The sequence below is a fragment of the Saccostrea cucullata genome, unplaced genomic scaffold (genome assembly GCF_032062105.1).
Source record: "Saccostrea cucullata isolate Sc308-1 unplaced genomic scaffold, CSIRO_AGI_Scuc_v1 ctg225, whole genome shotgun sequence".
Taxonomy (NCBI): Eukaryota; Metazoa; Mollusca; class Bivalvia; order Ostreida; family Ostreidae; genus Saccostrea; species Saccostrea cuccullata.
This window is the reverse complement of record NW_026924740.1, coordinates 184,096-206,572: the sequence shown is the minus strand read 5'-3', so window position 1 is coordinate 206,572 and position 22,477 is coordinate 184,096. Positions and strand designations below refer to the sequence as shown.

The window sequence follows — 22,477 nt, the reverse complement described above, 5'->3', positions numbered from 1 at the left end:
CGACATGATAAACATTTTATTTGGCATCAAATTTGTAATGCAGATATCAGCATCATAGAGATTGGTGTGTGCTTAATGAAGTAGGATAAAGTCCAGGCATTAGATCTAAGTGTGGCAATGTCACCACCAAACTTGTTATTACCCAGCATCAAATGAGGCATTAGATCTGAGTGAGATGATGTCACTACTAAACTTATGATGTCATCAAACCTGATGTCTCTACTAAACGTATGATGTCATCAAATCTGATTGTAGGTTGCTCTGCCTGAAAATAAAAAAACAGGTGTGTTATACAAAAATTGAGCCCAGCTTATTGTTACTTCATTGTCAATATGTTTTTCTGTAATGCTTACTATTGCTTGGAAAAAGTGGTCAGAAGAGTAGTCATAAGAACAGAGATTGAAAATCACTGAGTTTTTTTCTTTTTAGATTGATCTCTAACAATTTAATAAGTTCTGTTGTACAGTCAGAAGGACATTTACAGAGGTTTTTTTTTTTAGATTGGTTTCTTGAAAAAGTTGTCATATCTTCGTTTTATGCTGATGCTTAATAGTAAAAAAAAAAAAAAGATTTGGGTCATTTGGCTGCAAATTTCTCAAAGAAAGGCAGCAACACGTGCGTCATCACGTGCATCACTGATTTGTTCTGTAGAGTCTACCCAGGGGGTCCTGCATAATCATGGATTGAACCAGGACATAAATGTAAATGGTCAGCATCTCGTACAATGTTATTACAATAACTGAGAAATACTTACGTCGTCTGTAACACCACAGAACGACAAGAGCGATGATAATTACAACAGCGACGATAGGTCCGACGATTATTCTGTATAAAGAAAAAGATGATGATTATAACAAAGACGATTGGGGTATATGTACGACGATTATTCTGTATAAAGAAAAAGATGATGATTATAACAAAGACGATATATGTCCGACGATTATTCTGAATAAAGAAAAAGATGATGATTATAACAAAGACAATAGGTCCGACGATTATTCTGTATAAAGAAAAGGTGATGATTATAACAAAGACGATATTTGTCCTGTATAAAGAGAAAGATGATAACAAAGTCGATATACTAGTATGTCCGACAATTATTCTGAACAAAGAGAAAAATGATGATTATAAGTTATAACATCGAGTATAGGTCCAATGATTATGAAGATATCGCGTATAATGAACCTCTAATATGCTGAAGTAGCATTTTCCTTACCCCCGCCCCCTTCAGTTGCTTCTTGCCTACAAATGTTGCCTTCTGTGAGACGAATAATGGGAACATTGAATCATAATAGAGGTATAAAATTAAACACAAATCACCTGCTTTCATATTTCATATTAACATGGTTAAACCATGACTTTATTGCACGAGTCCAATTTAACCCTTGTTTATATGTAACAAATTAAATTCCAAGTATATGTTGATGGTGATGGAAATAGGTCACACATAAGTGTTAGTTGTTTGACCTGAGGATCTATGAAACACTGTGTATATCCCAACATGCGGGGTGTATTCTGTGTTGTGCGCGGGGAGTATGCTTCCGAAGCGAGAGAAAAGGGGGGGGGTCGAGGTACGTTCTTTGCCCGTACTCTCAACTTACGGATATTTTTCGCCAGAAAGCATGTGCCTACGGAAGAAAGCATTAACTAAGGAGTATATGGATACCTATGAAACCACTGGACACCTTCTAATTTATCAAACACCTCAACACAATTCCGAGGATCGGAGCAAGATTGACGCTACACTGTGTTTATGTTATATTTAAATATCAGAACAAAGCGGGGCTTGCGAGAGCGATAGCTCGAGCACTTTTATGTTATTGTTAAATACATGTATTTTAAATGACTACATGACCTTTCTAATGACCTCACATATTTACATGCGTATTTGGGTACATACCACTCAACCAATCAGATGATTTTGCAGAAAGTTGATTTAGTATCACATTTCAAGCATTTGCAACTGAAATGCCGAGTGAGGTGGACGTGCAGGTATTTATCATTTTGAAATAATTATTTAGGAGATTCATTATAAAAAAAAAATTCCAAAAAAATAAATTTAGATTTCATTGCGTAGGATTTTTTCTCTATTCAGCTCTTGCTGACATTTTTTTTTAACTTTAAGCTACGATTCAAGGCAATACATTTTGATACGTAAGAATCATGTGGAAATATTTTTGAAACAAAAATGCTTCGGGGAAAACGTAATCTGGGAGAAATGTCCGAACCGGTCGTCATAAATAAAAATGAAATAAACAGATAAAAGGAAAGGGGGTATTTTACCTTCATGTTCTTAATAAAATGTAGTGTAACCAGAGAGGATCCCAGCACTCACTGGTGCCTCCCATCCCACCCTCCTTTGATTTTTTTTTCTTTTTTCACTTTCGTAAATGATTTTTGATAAACATGTGTACATTATACGCTTTTTAATTTATATATACTAGGGTACGATATCACGCACAGTGTCTTGGTTGGTTATAAATCTAACCTCTCGAAATACGATTTTCCACTGATTTTGATTTTTTTTTGGGGGGGGGTTCAAAGTAATCATTTGTGAACTGCCTTACTCCCTCCTTTCTAAAATTTTCGAATCCGACACTAATAAATTCACGCTGTAAAATTTTACTCTTAATTCATCTCAAATTTAGAGTAAATACTAACAGTTCTATCATGCAAATTGAACGGTTGTTGTGTCTGTATACAGATACAGCTTTCCGTGATCGCTAAAGATAAACCGTACTGTATCGTTGATATTTTGCAGATACAGTACAGTTTCTGCTCATTTGCATAAGAAACGCCCACAAAAAGTGTTCTGTATCGCAGTTACAGTATGCTTGACTTCAAAGGAAAACTCGCCGGGTCATGTCACAAGATCAAATATCAGAACAAAGCTTTGCTTTATCATCACTTTTATATTATTGTTAAATACATGTTTACAATATAAACGTTTGTACAAACTGTCTTTAAATAAAACAGTTCATATATAAAGATATTGACGAAAAATCAATGTTGTGTCCGGGGTGTATGCAACATGTTGTACGCGGGGTGTATACCCCATATTTTTCTTAAGATTGTCAGTATCAATGGAAATATTATTCACACAGGTTTATTAGCGACAGATAGTGTTGATAAAAGACCTTAATACTAATGCCGAACCAAAAACTTATTTCCATGAACTTAATGAAGTATAAAACAGTGGATTCATAGGTATCTATATACTCCTTAGTTACAGATATGGGATATTGGGATATACACGGTGTGAAAGCTGAGACATGAAAAAGAAATGAATTAATCTGTAAACAAAGTAAACTTTTAACTTCCCTTCTTCCTGATAGCCACTAACGTGACTAATATCCTGCTATTTCTTACCGAGATCACCCTCTTCTCTCTCTTACAAAAATTATGTAGATAGGCCTACATTATATATATTTACAAAAGAGTAAACAAATATTGGACTTTAATGTCAAAGCTGGTTCTTGTACATGTATGCGAGTTGATATAGATGTTCATCGAAGGGCATACAAAGTATACCATAATAAATGTACCATGTTTTTCATAAAAATTTGACTATTAAACTGGACAAAAAACTATTTATTTATGTAAAAATCAAAATTATAAACTGTATTGCCTGTAAAAACTCTGACATTCATACTAAAATATAAATGATATCGACTTTTCTACGTTTTCTTTCGTGCCTTTACTGACTTGAATATTAGGGGGAATAAATTATGAAATACGAACCCAACGGATAAGCAGGTGGCAGTTCCGGTACATATGTACCCAGACGAACAACACCAGTCGGTTCCCGTGCAGCAGTGGTATCCGTACGGGCACTGGCTGTCTGAGTCACAGCCTGAAAACAACCAATCAGAGTAAAGACGTACAGATAGCAACCAATCAAATTACAGGCGTACGAACAACAACCAATCAAAGTACAGACATACAACAACCAATCAAAGTAGAAACGTACAGATCTAGCAACCTATCAATGACAGACGTACAGATAGCAACCAATAAAATTAGTAATTGTTGTTCGTACGCCAGTAATTTGAAATTACAGGCGTACGAACAACAACCAATCAAAGTGCAGACATGCAACAACCAATCAAAGTAGAAACGTACAGATCTAGCAACCTGTCAATTACAGACGTACAGATATCAGCCAACCAAATTACAGACTACGAACAACAACCAATCAAAGTACAGACGCATGGTTCCCAACCAATCAAAGTATAGACATACAAACAGCAACCAATCAAAGTAAAGACCTACTAAAAACAACCAATCAAATTAAAGAGTTCAAGCTGCTACCAATCAACAACCAATCAAAGTACAGACATACTTACAACACCCAGTCAAATTACAGACATGCATAAGTCAACCAATCAAATTTTCCCTTTAGATAAAACATGCATTCAGCAACCAATATACATAACACAACCAATAAAACTACATAGACATATGACCAACAACCACCAATCAAATTAGACCTTCATATAAAACATACAGACAATAGTAAATCAAAATACAGCATGAATAAAACTCACAGTCTAACAAAAATAAATTTTTGATTTCATTAAAAACTTTAATTTTGATTTTATTAAAAAAAATATTAAAGAATTGATCGAATGATTAAAAAAAACAGGATACCCCGGTAGTTATTTTCAGTTTTAATTGTATACATGTACAAAGTTATCATTGCCGTTCAATTTTTAAAGCGAATGATTTAAATTATTGAACCATCGTCATCAAGTCCTGACTTTTACATTATTTTAAAACAAACAAACATAATTACCCTGGACCAGATTTCTGTGAACACTAACGAGCAGACAAACAAGGAAGAGGCTACATGTAGATGGACTCATGGCTGCTGGCTTGTTATAGGTGCCCTCTGGACGATTTGTGGTGAGTATGACCATATGTGTTACACGAATACTGGTGTAAATACTACAGACAACTAGCCCTCTCGGAAATAAACTCTTATTTCAAAGGGATCAGACAATGTATGGAAAATCAAACAGGAAGATAATTTTTAAAAAATCACTGTGACTTTTACTAGTCAATAACAAAAATAAGTATGTATAATTATGACATAATGCATTGCTATGTGGACTTTCCGGTGATTAAAATATATACTAGAAAGGTACTGCGCCCCTTGATGTGGAGGTATACGAAATCCATTTCTATAATGAACGTATACATGTATATATGTATGTGGTAGATCAGACAAGTACATGTAGGTGTGACTTACTTCCTCGGAAATGACCACCTATTGTGACCTACGCCATTAAAAGTAAAAGTACAATTGTATTGTAACGTTTTTCTCTCTATGGGGTTTTTGTTTGTAACCCGCGTCACAAAATATTGTGGGTCCCGTGTAGAAGATAGGAACTCTAGATCTTTATAGATCTAACATCAGAACAACGACAAAGTTTGTTTCAACAAGTGTATTAATAATATCCAAACGTAGTTTACAATCCAGTACAAGCAATGTATATCAACTCACTAACTCTCTTTCCTTATATACCCTGTCTGACACCTAACGTGATTTAGGGCACCTAGTTAGGGCGTTAGGCTCCATCGTTAGGGCACCTGTTAGGGCGTTAGGCTCCATCATTAGGGCACCCTGTTAGGGCAATCGGCTCCAAGTATTAGGGCCTCTGCACCATTGTTAGGTGTCAAGACACTTGATACATTTAGGGCATCTGATAAGCGCCATAATTAGGACACTAATTAGGCTCCAAGATTAGGGCACAAATCAGGTACCATGATTAGGGCTTATCAGATAAACAAAATTCTTATCTCTGTTTTATTTATAACAATAACATATTTTCATGTAAAACAAAAACATTACATTGGTCCCTCCTTTTGAGACATGACTTCCACTGTCATCAACAATTAAAACATGAAAATGAATTATACGTAAAATCACATTACACAAATAAAAAAAAAATGCCTTATACACAAAAGCCAAAGAAAATCAATAAAGACAAAAAAATAAAACAACAAAATTATATCAAATAAAAATGTCACTGGATTAAATCAAAAGTTCATCACACTGGTAGCTTCACATTAGTCTTTGGATTTCCCCGGCCTTATTCTCAACATTTTCTCTTCCCCTTTTCTTGATTTAGGCTTTTCTTCCCTAGGTTTTAGGCCGTATAACGTTGACTGATACCTGACCTGCGGCATCAGTCATCTGAGTTAATATAATTCCTTACAGTTCTCTTTTCAACACAATTCAGGTCTCGAGAACTGTCACTTGGTTGAAATCTTCCTCCTTCTCTCTGGTACCATGGGTTGTAAGGGCGTCCCCTCCTCCCTGGTCCTGCATTGGTACATGTACTTGGGGTTCTCACATTTTTAAAGATACTGTTGAATCCGTCACCCGCGCTTGGAGGTTTGGCAGTATCCGCAGCTGCTATTTCATTATTCCATTCCCCATCTTCAATCTCATACACAGGCCTATAGCTGGTTTTGTCTCCTTTGGCAATTCTTTTTCTCCAATCCGCAAGCACTCTTCTTGCATCGCATTAAGAACTGCTTCTTGAAGTGTCCTGGGTCTGGTCCGTTTCACTGCAAGTCGAAAATCCCCAGATTGTCCACACTTATCTAAGAAGGACTGTATAGCATTTTCTTCAACTAAATCTGGATTTCCTGGATAGGCCCTTCGGTACAAATCTTCGATGGCCTGTCCTAAATCTCGCAGGGACTCACCCGGTAGTCGTCTCCTTAATTTTACATCCGCAATATATTTTTCTTTCATTGCAGAATGTCCAAATCTTTGATTCATTTTATCCTTTAGTTGCTCATAATCACTCTGTACAGTAAGGGGCATTCCATAGGCATAGCTCTCGGCCTGTCCTCGCAAGGTGCTAAGTAGAACTCTGCGAGATTTCTGGGTCCCCATGAGTTTAATTCTGAGATGTTTTCGAAATATTGTAGAAACTCATCCCAAACATCATTATTGGCCCCTGAGAAGGTCCTCCTTACTGGATATTCATTGGTTCGTTGACCAGCATTTGGTGTCGTAAGACTGTTTGTAGGTGTCCCGTCAGTAGTAGGAAATTCAAAATTGTACCCAAGTCCCTGAGGAGACTGATTACCCAAATAAGGAGTAGTGCGTCCAGATTGCCCAGAAACTTTAGGTTCCTGACAGGTACCTGTAGGGGCGTTAGGTGCACTACCACCAGTATAGGGTGTATCACTGGATATCAAAGAAATTTCCCTTTCCTTACTGGCATTCAGCAGACCAGATCCATACTTCCATAACACTCTGATTACCGTAAGAAGGAATATCATACTTGTTATCGATATTATAGAAATTACTGCATTTTCTTGAGATTCCTGCACGATCTTGTTTTCTGGAAAATAGATCCAGGTCATCACCATCAGGAAACATCCTATCAAACCAAAGAGTATCCAAATACATAGGATTCTCTTTAAGCTTGGCCTTGGATCGTACTTGCTTTGAATAGAAAGACCCTGCGAGTTTTGCCCGAACTCCTGAAAGTTAGGACTGTCTGGCATTACTCGACTTGTGGGCTGCAAACTTGTTCTACACCCCGTATCGACCTCTATTCCTGAGTCATTCAGATGAGCTGGACTTTCGAAGTACTGTCCTACCTTTCTAGGCATAACTCTCTTCCTTACGATGGGTGTCTCCATTTCAAACTCTGTGCTGTCTAGTTCCTGTGTTACACGTAAAATAATTTCTTTGGATCCCACCGCTGCCACCAATTGTAACGTTTTTCTCTATGGGGTGTTTGTTGTTACCCGTGGTACAAAATATTGTGGATCCCGTGTAGAAGATAGGAACTTTAGATCTTTATAGATCTAACATCAGAACAACGACAAAGTTTGTTTCAACAAGTGTATTAATAATATCCAAACGTAGTTTACAATCCAGTACAAGCAAAGTATATCAACTCACTAACTCTCTCTCCTTATATACCCTGTCTGACACCTAACGTGATTTAGGGCACCTGTTAGGGCGTTAGGCTCCATCGTTAGGGCACCCTGTTAGGGCAATCGGCTCCAAGTATTAGGGCCTCTGCACCATTGTTAGGTGTCAAGACACTTGATACATTTAGGGCATCTGATAAGCGCCATAATTAGGACACTAATTAGGCTCCAAGATTAGGGCACAAATCAGGTACCATGATTAGGGCTTATCAGATAAACAAAATTCTTATCTCTGTTTTATTTATAACAATAACATATTTTCATGTAAAACAAAAACATTACATTGGTCCCTCCTTTTGAGACATGACTTCCACTGTCATCAACAATTAAAACATGAAAATGAATTATACGTAAAATCACATTACACAAATAAAAAAAAAATGCCTTATACACAAAAGCCAAAGAAAATCAATAAAGACAAAAAAATAAAACAACAAAATTATATCAAATAAAAATGTCACTGGATTAAATCAAAAGTTCATCACACTGGTAGCTTCACATTAGTCTTTGGATTTCCCCGGCCTTATTCTCAACATTTTCTCTTCCCCTTTTCTTGATTTAGGCTTTTCTTCCCTAGGTTTTAGGCCGTATAACGTTGACTGATACCTGACCTGCGGCATCAGTCATCTGAGTTAATATAATTCCTTACAGTTCTCTTTTCAACACAATTCAGGTCTCGAGAACTGTCACTTGGTTGAAATCTTCCTCCTTCTCTCTGGTACCATGGGTTGTAAGGGCGTCCCCTCCTCCCTGGTCCTGCATTGGTACATGTACTTGGGGTTCTCACATTTTTAAAGATACTGTTGAATCCGTCACCCGCGCTTGGAGGTTTGGCAGTATCCGCAGCTGCTATTTCATTATTCCATTCCCCATCTTCAATCTCATACACAGGCCTATAGCCTGGTTTTGTCTCCTTTGGCAATTCTTTTTCTCCAATCCGCAAGCACTCTTCTTGCATCGCATTAAGAACTGCTTCTTGAAGTGTCCTGGGTCTGGTCCGTTTCACTGCAAGTCGAAAATCCCCAGATTGTCCACACTTATCTAAGAAGGACTGTATAGCATTTTCTTCAACTAAATCTGGATTTCCTGGATAGGCCCTTCGGTACAAATCTTCGATGGCCTGTCCTAAATCTCGCAGGGACTCACCCGGTAGTCGTCTCCTTAATTTTACATCCGCAATATATTTTTCTTTCATTGCAGAATGTCCAAATCTTTGATTCATTTTATCCTTTAGTTGCTCATAATCACTCTGTACAGTAAGGGGCATTCCATAGGCATAGCTCTCGGCCTGTCCTCGCAAGGTGCTAAGTAGAACTCTGCGAGATTTCTCGGGTCCCCATGAGTTTAATTCTGAGATGTTTTCGAAATATTGTAGAAACTCATCCCAAACATCATTATTGGCCCCTGAGAAGGTCCTCCTTACTGGATATTCATTGGTTCGTTGACCAGCATTTGGTGTCGTAAGACTGTTTGTAGGTGTCCCGTCAGTAGTAGGAAATTCAAAATTGTACCCAAGTCCCTGAGGAGACTGATTACCCAAATAAGGAGTAGTGCGTCCAGATTGCCCAGAAACTTTAGGTTCCTGACAGGTACCTGTAGGGGCGTTAGGTGCACTACCACCAGTATAGGGTGTATCACTGGATATCAAAGAAATTTCCCTTTCCTTACTGGCATTCAGCAGACCAGATCCATACTTCCATAACACTCTGATTACCGTAAGAAGGAATATCATACTTGTTATCGATATTATAGAAATTACTGCATTTTCTTGAGATTCCTGCACGATCTTGTTTTCTGGAAAATAGATCCAGGTCATCACCATCAGGAAACATCCTATCAAACCAAAGAGTATCCAAATACATAGGATTCTCTTTAAGCTTGGCCTTGGATCGTACTTGCTTTGAATAGAAAGACCCTGCGAGTTTTGCCCGAACTCCTGAAAGTTAGGACTGTCTGGCATTACTCGACTTGTGGGCTGCAAACTTGTTCTACACCCCGTATCGACCTCTATTCCTGAGTCATTCAGATGAGCTGGACTTTCGAAGTACTGTCCTACCTTTCTAGGCATAACTCTCTTCCTTACGATGGGTGTCTCCATTTCAAACTCTGTGCTGTCTAGTTCCTGTGTTACACGTAAAATAATTTCTTTGGATCCCACCGCTGCCACCAATTGTAACGTTTTTCTCTATGGGGTGTTTGTTGTTACCCGTGGTACAAAATATTGTGGATCCCGTGTAGAAGATAGGAACTTTAGATCTTTATAGATCTAACATCAGAACAACGACAAAGTTTGTTTCAACAAGTGTATTGATAATATCCAAACGTAGTTTACAATCCAGTACAAGCAAAGTATATCAACTCACTAACTCTCTCTCCTTATATACCCTGTCTGACACCTAACGTGATTTAGGGCACCTAGTTAGGGCGTTAGGCTCCATCGTTAGGGCACCTGTTAGGGAATCGGCTCCAAGTATTAGGGCCTCTGCACCATCGTTAGGTGTCAAGACACTTGATACATTTAGGGCATCTGATAAGCGCCATAATTAGGACACTAATTAGGCTCCAAGATTAGGGCACAAATCAGGTACCATGATTAGGGCTTATCAGATAAACAAAATTCTTATCTCTGTTTTATTTATAACAATAACATATTTTCATGTAAAACAAAAACATTACAGTATGTTAATTAGGTGGGATGGACCGCCTTAGCAATCCAGAAGTGTCTTTTTTTAATTGTTATTTATTTAATTTTGTTTGTTGTTTTTCTTTTTTACTTTTTAAAGCCCTGATTCAATGACCAATAATTTAGAAAATATTATCTCAAATTCTGAAATGCTAAATTTTCATTTCTTGGTGGTAAAATGTTCAAGCCTATATTAATTTGTGAAAAGCTTTATTTAAAAAAAAAAAAGAAAAGAAAAGAGAAGACAACAAGATTTGATTTTTGACTTGAGTCCTTTCATGGTTTATGACCTTAAAACATGCACCGTTAAATCTAGGGGATGAAAACATTTACAGTGTAGGGTTCGAATTAGCAATGGGACGAACTGTCTTATAATCCAGTATGGTTGTCCTAGGCCATGACAGTGTTACGAGAACCAACACTTGCTGAAAACTTGTGTTTGTATTAATGTCTTAATGTAAATTATGTCATTGATAAACACATTACTGAAATCCGGGGCCTGCGTTCACGGCCTTGAGTCGACAAGACAAGCGCTACCCGTGACTGACTTCGTTAGGTGGAGAAAACCGAGATGGGTCCCACGTGCCAAAAGTAAAGAGTTCGTTCTCTCAAAGCGACCAGAGCCGGACCCTCGGGAAACAGAATGGCTAAAAACCGAGGAGAACCATTACAGAACACAGATGAAGGCGATCTGGTAATTATCAATCATGTGCGAGTGATAGATCTCGTACTTTGTAACGGTAAACAACAGAGGAAATTCGAGATAGAATGAGCAACATGGTCATTCCTGCACCATTCTACATGTTATAAATAAGACAAGGCTGTACTTGCATTTTTTCTCAGTTTATCTGTAAAAATATGCATTTGGGTAGCTAAATATGTAGGAAATCTGTAATGATATAAATGATGAAGTCTAAATACATGTACATAATTATCTATAGGTCTTCCATAGCTCTACCTCTATTTAGTCTGTATACTTTTTTTTATACAGTTATGGACTGTTTAGAAAGGAGACATCAACAATTATCAAGTCTGAGTAGGGTTGTCACCCTCGGGTGCCTACTCATGCCTGATATTGAATTGGTGACGTCTGCCTTATAAACAGTCCAATTTTTATTATCCTGAAGAATCTAAATTATCAATGAGATAGTGTAGAAAATAGTTATCAGACCTCTTGTGTTCTCCTACTCTGCTCTGATTCCATACTTTCAAAATATGTCAACAGACAACTTTGATGTCATCGTTAGAATTTATTGTTTACCGATCCCACATATTTATCAATTGTACAGATGTTGTACATGTATAATTATAAATAAGAGTTATCTCTCTTCTTAAACAGGTCGGAGAGAATACTCGAAATTGGGTATTATTGGTGAAATCGTGTATAATACCCGATATTAGGGTATCGTTGAATCTGCGAAATCGGGTATAGGAGGTGTAATCACCTAATAAAATTTAAACAATGGGATGGCGCATGTTGCCGAGTTAACTTTCATCTAGATACAAATGTTTTCTAAAGGTTTCACTAGCCAAGTAAGAATTTGGGCATCAATATTAATGCGCTTAGGACAACAAATACCCGTGGAGCTCAGTACATTTCATGATCTGCACACAAAAAAGACGTTCGATTTGCTTTATATTTTTCATAATGTTGAAAGTATATGCATCTTCCTCATGTTCATTCCCAACACAACAGAATTGTAACGTATCAGAATTCGGGAATTTAAAATAATTCCACATCAACACGACAAACATGAACAATTTGATAATAATTTAAATCAAATTATACGGAAACATATTTCAAACACAAGATATAATGCCATGTATAAACAAGGGATTGTCTATCGTATCTAATTATGCGTCATTAATTACCCTAATATTCATCTTGTGCATAAAATCAAATTTATTTATGAATGTATAAATAATGTAAGAGATAAAAATGTCTAAAATTTTGGCTAAAAAAACCCTCTTTCTCTTTCTTTTTTATCATTCATACATATTTGCAGAATATGTCTTCAACATTTTAGCAGAGACAGTGATAGTTTCAGGAATACAGCTTAGAGAACAGAACTGTTGATCATTTAATTTCGCTAAGTCATCCATATTTTACCATTTCTTGGCGACTTCAAAAACTGGGGGGGGGGGGGGGCGAAAGGCTTCTTGACCACCTCTGACAAAACAACCTTGACTGTGTTCTGCATGTGTCCAAGAGACCCCTCCTTTCGTAATCATTGAATTAAATGTTAATGCAAAGTTTTTTGCTATATGTCTTTGAATATCACGGTCGGCTAAACTCGGTTACATGTATATATTTTTAATTGTATGGAAGATTTATTCATCAAATAAAAATTATACAGGTAAACAAAAAGCAACCTGTTTTTTTTCTCATACAATATGATACTACATGTAATACAAGTAACTAAAATTCATGTTTATTTTTTAACACATTTTTTCATTATAGATGAGTATTAGGAAAAGTTATTGCCATGAGTAATAAGTATCACAGTGACATAGTGATTGTCTAGAACCATTCAGATAGTGCGTTGTATATCATATTATAATGAGGTTTTGAGACAGCTATATAAAATAAATAGACAACAAAAGGTAAAATCTACCCTGTGTATCAAATAGTATAGTAAAGAAAGGAAGTGGCTACAATGTTTATGAAATTTTAATGTCCGATGAGGAATTATATTCCCAAAAAGTAAGACAAGAGTTTCCAAGGAGCAGTTGAACACTCCATCATTTCAGTTTGTTCATTAACATGTTCATAAACGTAAAAACTATAAGAAATGTGAAAACTTAACTATGGAATTCATATTTGAATATGACTGTACCTCGATCTATATGAAGAAATTCAATGTATTATAAGCTCATGAAAAGATGCACACATTTGACTTTTATTTCACATGATTTCTCGCTCTCAATTTTCACACAATTGCATAAAATAAAGGTAAAATAGCATATCTTGTATCGATTAAAATGCAACCAAAAAATTTACGGTGTCTTTGAATAAAAATTTCCATGCTAAATTGACATAAAAAAGGATACTCACCTTCAATTAGCTATTTTCAACCTGTATTCCCGTGGGTATTTATTTAATCTTATTTTATTTTCTTCTTTTATTGTCATCTGAAGGGCAACGACAGTTGTCACCCTGCACGTGAGGGAGACATCACGAATTGTCTTACCTCATGTGACATGATCTAAAACAATCGGATTGAATGTATAATTCCAAAGGAAAATAATTGATAGTGATTTTATATTGTGGCAATCAGACCTTTTCGATCATCGGTAGCCAGATAGTTCAGTCGGTAGAGCATCTGACTGGAGATTCAGTCGGTAGAGCATCTGACTGGAGATTCAGTCGGTAGAGCATCTGACTGGAGATTCAGTCGGTAGAGCATCTGACTGGAGATTCAGAGGACACGGGTTTGAATCCTGTTCTGGTCCATCACATTTCTCTCCTTTCCTTTTCCAATACTATAGTCTAGTATAGAGGGATATACATCATTTACATAGGCAATCTTTTTTAGCTCACCTGAGCCGAAGGCTCAAGTGAGCTTTTCTGATCACATTTTGTCCGTCGTCCGTCCGTCCGTCCGTCTGTCCGTCCGTAAACTTTTCACATTTTCGACTTCTTCTCAAGAACCACTGGGCCAATTTTGACCAAACTTGGTACAAAGCATCCTTAGGTGAAGGGAAGTTTAAATTGTAAAAATGAAGGGCCAAGTCCCCTTACAAGGGGAGATAATCAAGAAAAGACAAAAATTGGGTGGGGTCATTAAAAAATCTTCTTCTCAAGAATCACTGGGCCAGGAAAGCTGAAACTTATGTGGAAGCATTCTTGAGTAATGTAGATATTAAATTGTTAAAATCATGACCCCCAGGGGTTGGGCGTGGCCACAATAGGGAATCCAAGTTTTACATAGAAATGTATAGAACAAATCTTTAAAAATCTTCTCAAGAACCACTGGCCCAGGAAAGCTGAAACTTATGTGAAAGCATCCTTGAGTAGTGTAGATATTAAATTGTTAAAATCATGTCCCCCGGGGGTAGGGCGGGGCCACAATAGGGAATCCAAGTTTTACATAGAAATGTATAGAACAAATCTTTAAAAATCTTCTCAAGAACAGCGAAGTCATGATTGGTGAAACTTATGTGGAAACATCCTTGGGTAGTGTAAATATTAAATTGTAAAAACCATGACCCCCGGGGGTAGGGCAGGGCCACAATAGGGAATATAATTTTTACATAGAATTGTATAGAACAAATCTTTAAAAATCTTCTTCTCAAGAACCACTGGGCCAGGAAAGCTGAAACTTATGTGGAAACATCCTTGGGTAGTGTAGATATTAAATTGAAAAAATCATGACCCCTGGGAGTAGGGCGGGGCCACAATAGGGAATATAAGTTTTACATAGGAATGTATAGAACAAATCTTTAAAAATCTTCTTCTCAAGAACCACTGGGCCAGGAAAACTGAAACTTATGTGGAAACATCCTTGGGTAGTGTAGATATTAAATTGTTAAAATCATGACCCCTGGGGGTAGGGCGGGGCCACAATAGGGAATCCAAGTTTTACATAGAAATGTATAGAACAAATCTTTAAAAATCTTCTTCTCAAGAACCACTGATCCATGAAGGCTGAAACTTATGTGAAAGCATCCTGATGTAGAGTAGATATTAAATTGTTAAAATCATGATCCCGGGGGTAGGGCGGGGCCACAATAGGGAATCCAAGTTTTACATTGATATATTTAGAAAAAATCTTCCCAAGAATCTTCTTCTCAAGAACCACTGGTCCAGGAAAGCTGAAACTTATGTGAAAGCATCCTTGGGTAGTGTAGATTCTAAAATATTAAAATCTTGGAAAGGGAGGGTGTAGGGTGGCATGATAGGTATAGCAAGAGAGGAAATCTTCATCACCCAAGTTACTCAGGTGAGCGATGTGGCCCATGGGCCTCTTGTTTCTGTAATTTACAAATTACATTGGGAGTACCTTACTCTAAAGCAAGTAAGTTGTAATGAATGCAAATGAATCCTACATGCATATTGTAACATGAAGTGGTCACCCATTCAAGGGTTAAACAGGCTCACCATTTCTTAGCATAATTTGACTGAAAAAGAGGGAGACTAGACTGCATCACTAGAAAAGCTATCTCACTAGTGAAGCAGTATAAATTCCCTATACATTGGCTATATACTGTCTGCTATACATCCAATCTCCCATGACTTGTAGTTGGATATTATAAGTTATCCAGGTTCAATCAAGGGTGTACGGGGATTTACCCCGGGTTTTATTCCATACACCCTGAGGCCGAAGGCCGAAGGGTGTATGGAATACAACCCGGGGTAAATCCCCGTACACCCTTGATTGAACCTGGATAATGAATTTATTTCCATAATACCCATAAAAATGCTTTGTAAACATCAGAGTGTGTCTCAATCTATCGATTAGATAACTATCATAGAGAATGTATGCATTGTGACGTCACGTTTTATTTACACCCGGCTCAAGTCGGGTGCACGGATATTTACACCCGACTTTGTAACCAATCAAAGCTCGTGTTACAAGCTAGATAGGAAATAAGACTTTTTATCACCAGGCCTTGGTGAGGGGATAAAATTACACACAACAAGCTGGTTAAAAATCGTATCCAACAGGCAACTACAAATCATGGGAGATTTTTTTTATCACACGTTTAATACTTCACAACCAATGTTTTACACTGCTTATATATAGAAATACCCAATAAGTCACATCCCTTGGCTAAAGGGATAAACATGGGATAAAATATAGTTAATTCGGGCTACTTAACTAAATCACAGTGATTGGAATGCCTACATAATACTGTAAGTTGTTTTAATTCCACAGTGTTAATATTCCTGGCACAATTTCTCAAAAAGTTCCAATCGTGATGGTTTTAATTTCATGCTGTAGGAAAATTTCTTACAATTTAAATGTTTTAATAGTTAATGATAGCATTCACATTGGGTTTATTTTCACGGAAAAATAATAAATTGCGAACATAGCGAAATTAAAACCATCGTGATTATTTCCCAATCTACAGTATAAACGTCAGATTGAATTAGTCAATTCTATCACCAAAGACCTCTTATAACAAAATAACAAAACTGTAAGATAATCCATTGAATACAAATGTTAACTGTTTTCATAAAATGATTCATATCTTTTTAGGCAACTGATAAAACTAGTACCAGACCAGAGTTTACCCAATCCAGTGAAGGTGAAAGCTGACAAGTATAAGATAGCTGAAGCCAGCTGGCAGGAGATGCAGGAGAGAATGAAGGTCTGGAACAGTCATGTAGCAGTTCTCAGGTAAGTCATAAAACGTCATTACAACAGGCGTGTAGCGGTTCTAAGGTAAGTCATAAAACATCATTACAACAGGCCTGTAGCGGTTCTCAGGTAAGTCATAAAACGTCATTACAACAGGCGTGTAGCCGTTCTCAGGTAAGTCATAAAACATCATTACAACAGGCGTGTAGCCGTTCTCAGGTAAGTCATAAAACATAATTACAACAGTCGTGTAGCGGTTCTAAGGTAAGTCATAAAACATAATTACAACAGTCGAGTAGTCTAAGGTATGTCATAAAACGTCATTACAACAGTCATGTAGCCATAATGATTATAACCCTAACCATGACAAGTATAAGGTAGCTGAAGCGAGCTGGCAGGAGATGCAGGAGAGAATGAGGGTCTGGAACAGTCGTGTAGCGGTTCTCAGGTAAGTCATAAAACGTCATTACAACAGGCGTGTAGTGATTCTAAGGTAAGTCAGAAAAGTTATGTAGCGGTTCTAAGGTAAGTCATTAAAGTTATGTAGCGGTTCTAAGGTAAGTCATAAAAGTTATGTAGCAGTTCTAAGGTAAGTCATAAAAGTTATGTAGCGGTTCTAAGGTAAGTCATAAAAGTTATGTAGCGGTTCTAAGGTAAGTCATAAAAGTTATGTAGCGGTTCTAAGGTAAGTCATAAAAGTTATGTAGCGGTTCTAAGGTAAGTCATAAAAGTCATGTTAGTGATTCTAAGGTAAGTCATAAAAGTCATGAAGCCATTCTAAGGAAAGTTGTCAAAGTCATGTAGTGGAGAGTTTAGAGATAAATGGAATAAATAGGAATAAAAACCAATCATTAATTGATAAAGTATCATTTTATATACCGTAGAAGTACTTTTTTCCGCGTGGTATTATTTTACGCTATGTACGCGGTCACAAATTTTCCATGGAAATGTTCAAGTGTACTTACTGTAAATCACTTTTTATTCACGAGAAATTTATTTTCGCATAATTACGCGAGACAATGCATTCGCTAAAATTATGTTCTCCTGTATAAAAGTATTCCTCACGATTATATAGAGGAATAACAACTATTCGTGAAAATTATGTCTCGCTTACAAAGAGTAAATGACAATCTCGCGAAAATAAGGTGTCGCGAAAATTTAGTGATCTACAGTAATATCAGTGTAAGGCATATAGGGACAGTTTAAGAAATCCGCGTAATTTTCAACCCGTGGATTAAACAGAAATTGTGATTCCGCGGAATTATGACCCTGCAGAAAAAAGTACGTCTACAGTATCTCATTCATTATCTGTATCATTTCATACATGTGATAAATCTATACATTTAATCAAATTTTTTAAAAACAAGAAATCAAGACAACATGATATCTGTTCAGTGATGTCACTGTTGAGATTCTGGTTTCAGACAGGAATGATTTGTTTTACGAACATCTCTTGATCAACCAGATTCTACTATAAACTAAATATTTCATATACTGTGTACAAGAAAATTTTCGCCCTCATTTTATTTTGCTTCTTTCGCCCTCTCCTTAATTGGGCAAATTGAAAACGGGGCAAATTCAAATTACAACTCATAATTTCTTAAACAGAACTATGACTGGGCAAATTTAAAACGGGGCAAAATTGTTCAAAAGGGCAAAAATAACACGGGGCGAAAATAACCCTGGATACAGTAAATACATGTTTGACACAATGCCATATTTTGATGTAGACTGGGAAGTTTGTTTTGGTTGTAGGGAAGCAGCTGAGGAAAAAAGATATCAAGAGAAAGAAGGGAGGTTACTGGGGATATTAGGACAGGAACAGGTCATCAGTGAACAGTTCACAGAGGAAACCATCAAAAGACTGAACAGAGAAAAGGTATGAACAAGTAATCAGTGAACAGTTCTCAGAGAAAACCATCAAACAACTGAACAGAGAAAAGGTATGAACAAGTGATCAGTGAAAAGTTCACAGAGGAAACCATTGTTACAACGCACTTTGAAAAATTACGCACTTTGAAAAAAATTTTCAAAGTGCGTTAAATTTGGGACCAAGCTTACGCACTTTGAAAAAATTAATTTTTATTTCAAAGTGCGTTAATATCGACCATATTAACGCACTTTGAAAAAAAATGTAAAGATTGATCAATATTCCTAGAAAATAATCGGTATGATAAATAACAGATCCCGGTTGGATAACTTTTTATGATAAAGTCACTTCAGGACCTGAGATATTGATGTTTTAAATATCTGAGGTTTTGATAAAATAAAAGGGAAAGAGGTCTTAAAAAAAGAGTGACGATTGTTTAAGATCATTAATTCGTTTTTTTTTAAATTCTGTAGTCTTTGATAAATAGATGTAAAGGGGGCACTAACGGTGGACAGCTTTAAGGAACTTAGCATTTATCATATATAATAAAAAGGGGGCAGTTTGATTGTTCAAAACTATGAAAATTCTTTCTCTCTCATATGTTTTACTGTACTTAAAAATTTCTAGTTTTCATCTATTTCAATTAACTCATTTAATATTGAAAGTTTTCAACGTCATACCAGTTAGGTAAATACATAATTATATGAATGTTTTGAGTATATAGCATCGACGTCGAGACCAGGTGAAGGGCCAGGGGAGGGGGGAGGGCTAAGCCCCCCACTTATTTTTGAATGATATATACATCGTGTAAGCATTGAAAATGCAGATTACCCCTTTTGGGTTTATTGCTCGCCTCCCCCGTTTGTCACCGACACCTATGTATTGGAAAGATAAAGATATGGACTGAGGCTAGGGATCTTATACCCGTCTTCTCCTCTCTTCGACGGGAGTAAATCAATTCTTTTTTAAGGTTAGGGTAAGGGTTAGTTTTTTGAAAGATAAATGACAAATAAAATCTTTCCATTACTAGAATATGATTTTTTTTCAAAGCGCATTAAGTGTCTCCATGGTAAAATATATTGATGTAGACTCTTAACGCACTTTGAAAAATTTTTTCAAAGTGCGTTGAGTTGGTCCCAAATTTAACGCACTTTGAAAATTTTTTTCAAAGTGCGTTGATTTTGTCCCAATTTTAACGCACTTTGAAAAAATTTTTCAAAGTGCGTACTTTTTAGCTCTACTGGTCAGAGACCAGAAGAGCTTATGCGATAGTAATGCGTCCGGCGTCCGTCCGTCTGTCTGTCTAGCTGTCCGTCCGTCTGTCTGTCCGTCTGTCTGTAAACAATATTTCAAAACGCTACTCCTCCTACAATTTTAGTCTGATTTCAATATTACTTGGCACACAAGTAGACTACACTAAGATACATAGAATAGTGCATCGGTTTTTGATTTCGATGAACGATGTTGCCATGGTTACTAAAAATAGAATTTTCTGTGAAATTCCTTTGAAATGCTACTCCTGCTACAGTTTTGGTCTGATTTCAATATAACTTGGCACACAAGTGGACTACACTATGATACAAAGAATAGTGCATAAGTTTTTGATTTCAATGAATGGTGTTGCCATGGTTACTAGAAATACAATTTTCCGTGAAATTCCTTTAAAACGCTATTCCTTCTACAGTTTTAGTTTGATTTCAAAACAAGTTGGCACACAAGTAGACTACACAAAGAAACTTAAAATAGTGCAATGGTTTTTGATAAGTACAAACCAGTAGAGCTACAGTCTCAACAGAGACTTCTGGTTTCAAAGTGCGTTGCCACAAAACATCAAACGACTGAACAGAGAAAAGGTATGAACGAGTGATCAGTGAACAGTTCACATAGGAAACCATCAAATGACTGAACAGAGAAAAGGTATGAACAAGTCATCAGTGAAAAATTCACAGAGGCAACCATCAAACGACTGAACAGAGAAAAGTTATGAACAAGTCATCAGTGAACAGTTCTCATAGAAAACAATCAAATAACTGAACTGAGAAAAGTTATGAACAAGTAATCAATGAACAATTCTTAGTAAACTGTCAAACAACTGGAAGAGGGTAAAGGTATGAACAAGTAATCAATGAACAATTCTTAGGAAACTGTCAAACAACAGAAGAGGGTAAAGGTATGAACAAGTCATCATTCATTTCTTGTTACAGGTAGAAGGAATCAAGACATTGTTTATCTGTCAAGACTAAAGCCTAGTTATTTTCTGTTGGTAGGATGTGGGTTTTATCACACCAGACCAAAGCCTAGTTATTTTCTGTTGGTAGGACGTGGGCTTTATCACACCAGACTAAAGCCTAGTTATTTTCTGTTGGTAGGATGTGGGTTTTATCACACCAGACCAAAGCCTAGTTATTTTCTATTGGTAGGATGTGGGTTTCATCACACCAGACCAAAGCCTAGTTATTTTCTGTTGGTAGGACGTGGGTTTCATCACACCAGACTAAAGCCTAGTTATTTTCTGTTTAGGACGTGGGTTTTATCACACCAGACTAAAGCCTAGTTATTTTCTGTTGGTAGGATGTGGGTTTTATCACACCAGACTAAAGTCTAGTTATTTTCTGTTGGTAGGATGTGGGTTTTATCACACCAGACTAAAGCCTAGTTATTTTCTGTTGGTAGGATGTGGGTTTTATCACACCAGACTTAAGTCTAGTTATTTTCTGTTGGTAGGATGTGGGTTTCATCACACCAGACCAAAGCCTAGTAATTTTCTGTTGGTAGGACGTGGTTTTATCACACCAGACCAAAGTCTAGTTATTTTCTGTTGGTAGGATGTGGGTTTTATCACACCAGACTAAAGCCTAGTAATTTTCTGTTGGTAGGATGTGGGTTTCATCACACCAGACTAAAGCCTACTTATTTTCTGTTGGTAGGATGTGGGTTTCATCACACCAGACAATGTAGAGGAGAGATTGTTAGCGAGCCTGGAGAAGTCAGCTGATTACGACTTTGCCATCGACAGGGACGGCGTCCGAGTGGTGGACGTACAGAAAACGGAATCCAAGAAGTCAAAAGATGGAGAGAAGACAGACTGACACACAGAGCAGTATGTACATACAGATACAGACAGACAAAGTGAAGAAAAGACTGACACACAGACCAGAATGTACATACATAGAGATGGACAAAGTGTGTCTACACAGGGCAGTCTTTATTATGAGATACGGAGGACATTGTATTTTCTTCTGTTGTTAGTCATGAATCCATCTTAGTGATCTTTTTTGCTGTACATTGTTAGAAGACACAGTCAGACAACAGTCTTAAGCTACAATGTTTTTGCTGCTTAAGATCTGACAAATTTCATGTGTATATACCTCATTACATTATTTACAAAGAGAATGACAGATTTTATAAACTTTCCAACCAAATTTGTGTCTTCGTTGCTTGTCAAATAAAAATATTTAAATACAAATTACTAAATTATTAATTTTCTAAACTTGTAGAAATTGTCAGATGGGTCATTAAAAAATCATATTCTGTAGAATCACTGGGCCAGAAAAGTTGAAACTAATGTGGAAGCATCCTTGGGTAGTGTAGATTCTAAATTGTTCAAATCATGACCCCAGAAATAGGAAAGACCCACAATAGGGAATCCAGGTT

At 36.8% G+C, this 22,477-nt stretch overlaps 2 protein-coding genes across 2 annotated transcripts; one reads left to right on the top strand and one right to left on the bottom strand.

Moving 5' to 3' along the window:
* Position 1: 1 nt before the first annotated feature.
* Positions 2-4,979, bottom strand: LOC134267200 (uncharacterized). Its single transcript, XM_062749422.1, has 4 exons — positions 4,796-4,979; positions 3,742-3,853; positions 755-825; positions 2-265 (listed from the first exon to the last, which is right to left on the bottom strand). Exons 1-4 carry the CDS (start codon positions 4,917-4,919, stop codon positions 240-242), a joined length of 333 nt encoding a protein of 110 aa, XP_062605406.1. The 5' UTR covers positions 4,920-4,979; the 3' UTR covers positions 2-239.
* Positions 4,980-11,011: 6,032 nt separating this feature from the next.
* On the top strand, positions 11,012-22,477 carry LOC134267198 (small ribosomal subunit protein mS26-like). Its single transcript, XM_062749420.1, has 4 exons — positions 11,012-11,342; positions 16,852-16,992; positions 18,709-18,832; positions 21,751-22,477. The coding sequence occupies exons 1-4, from the start codon at positions 11,113-11,115 to the stop codon at positions 21,910-21,912; spliced, it is 657 nt and encodes a 218-aa protein (XP_062605404.1). The 5' UTR covers positions 11,012-11,112; the 3' UTR covers positions 21,913-22,477.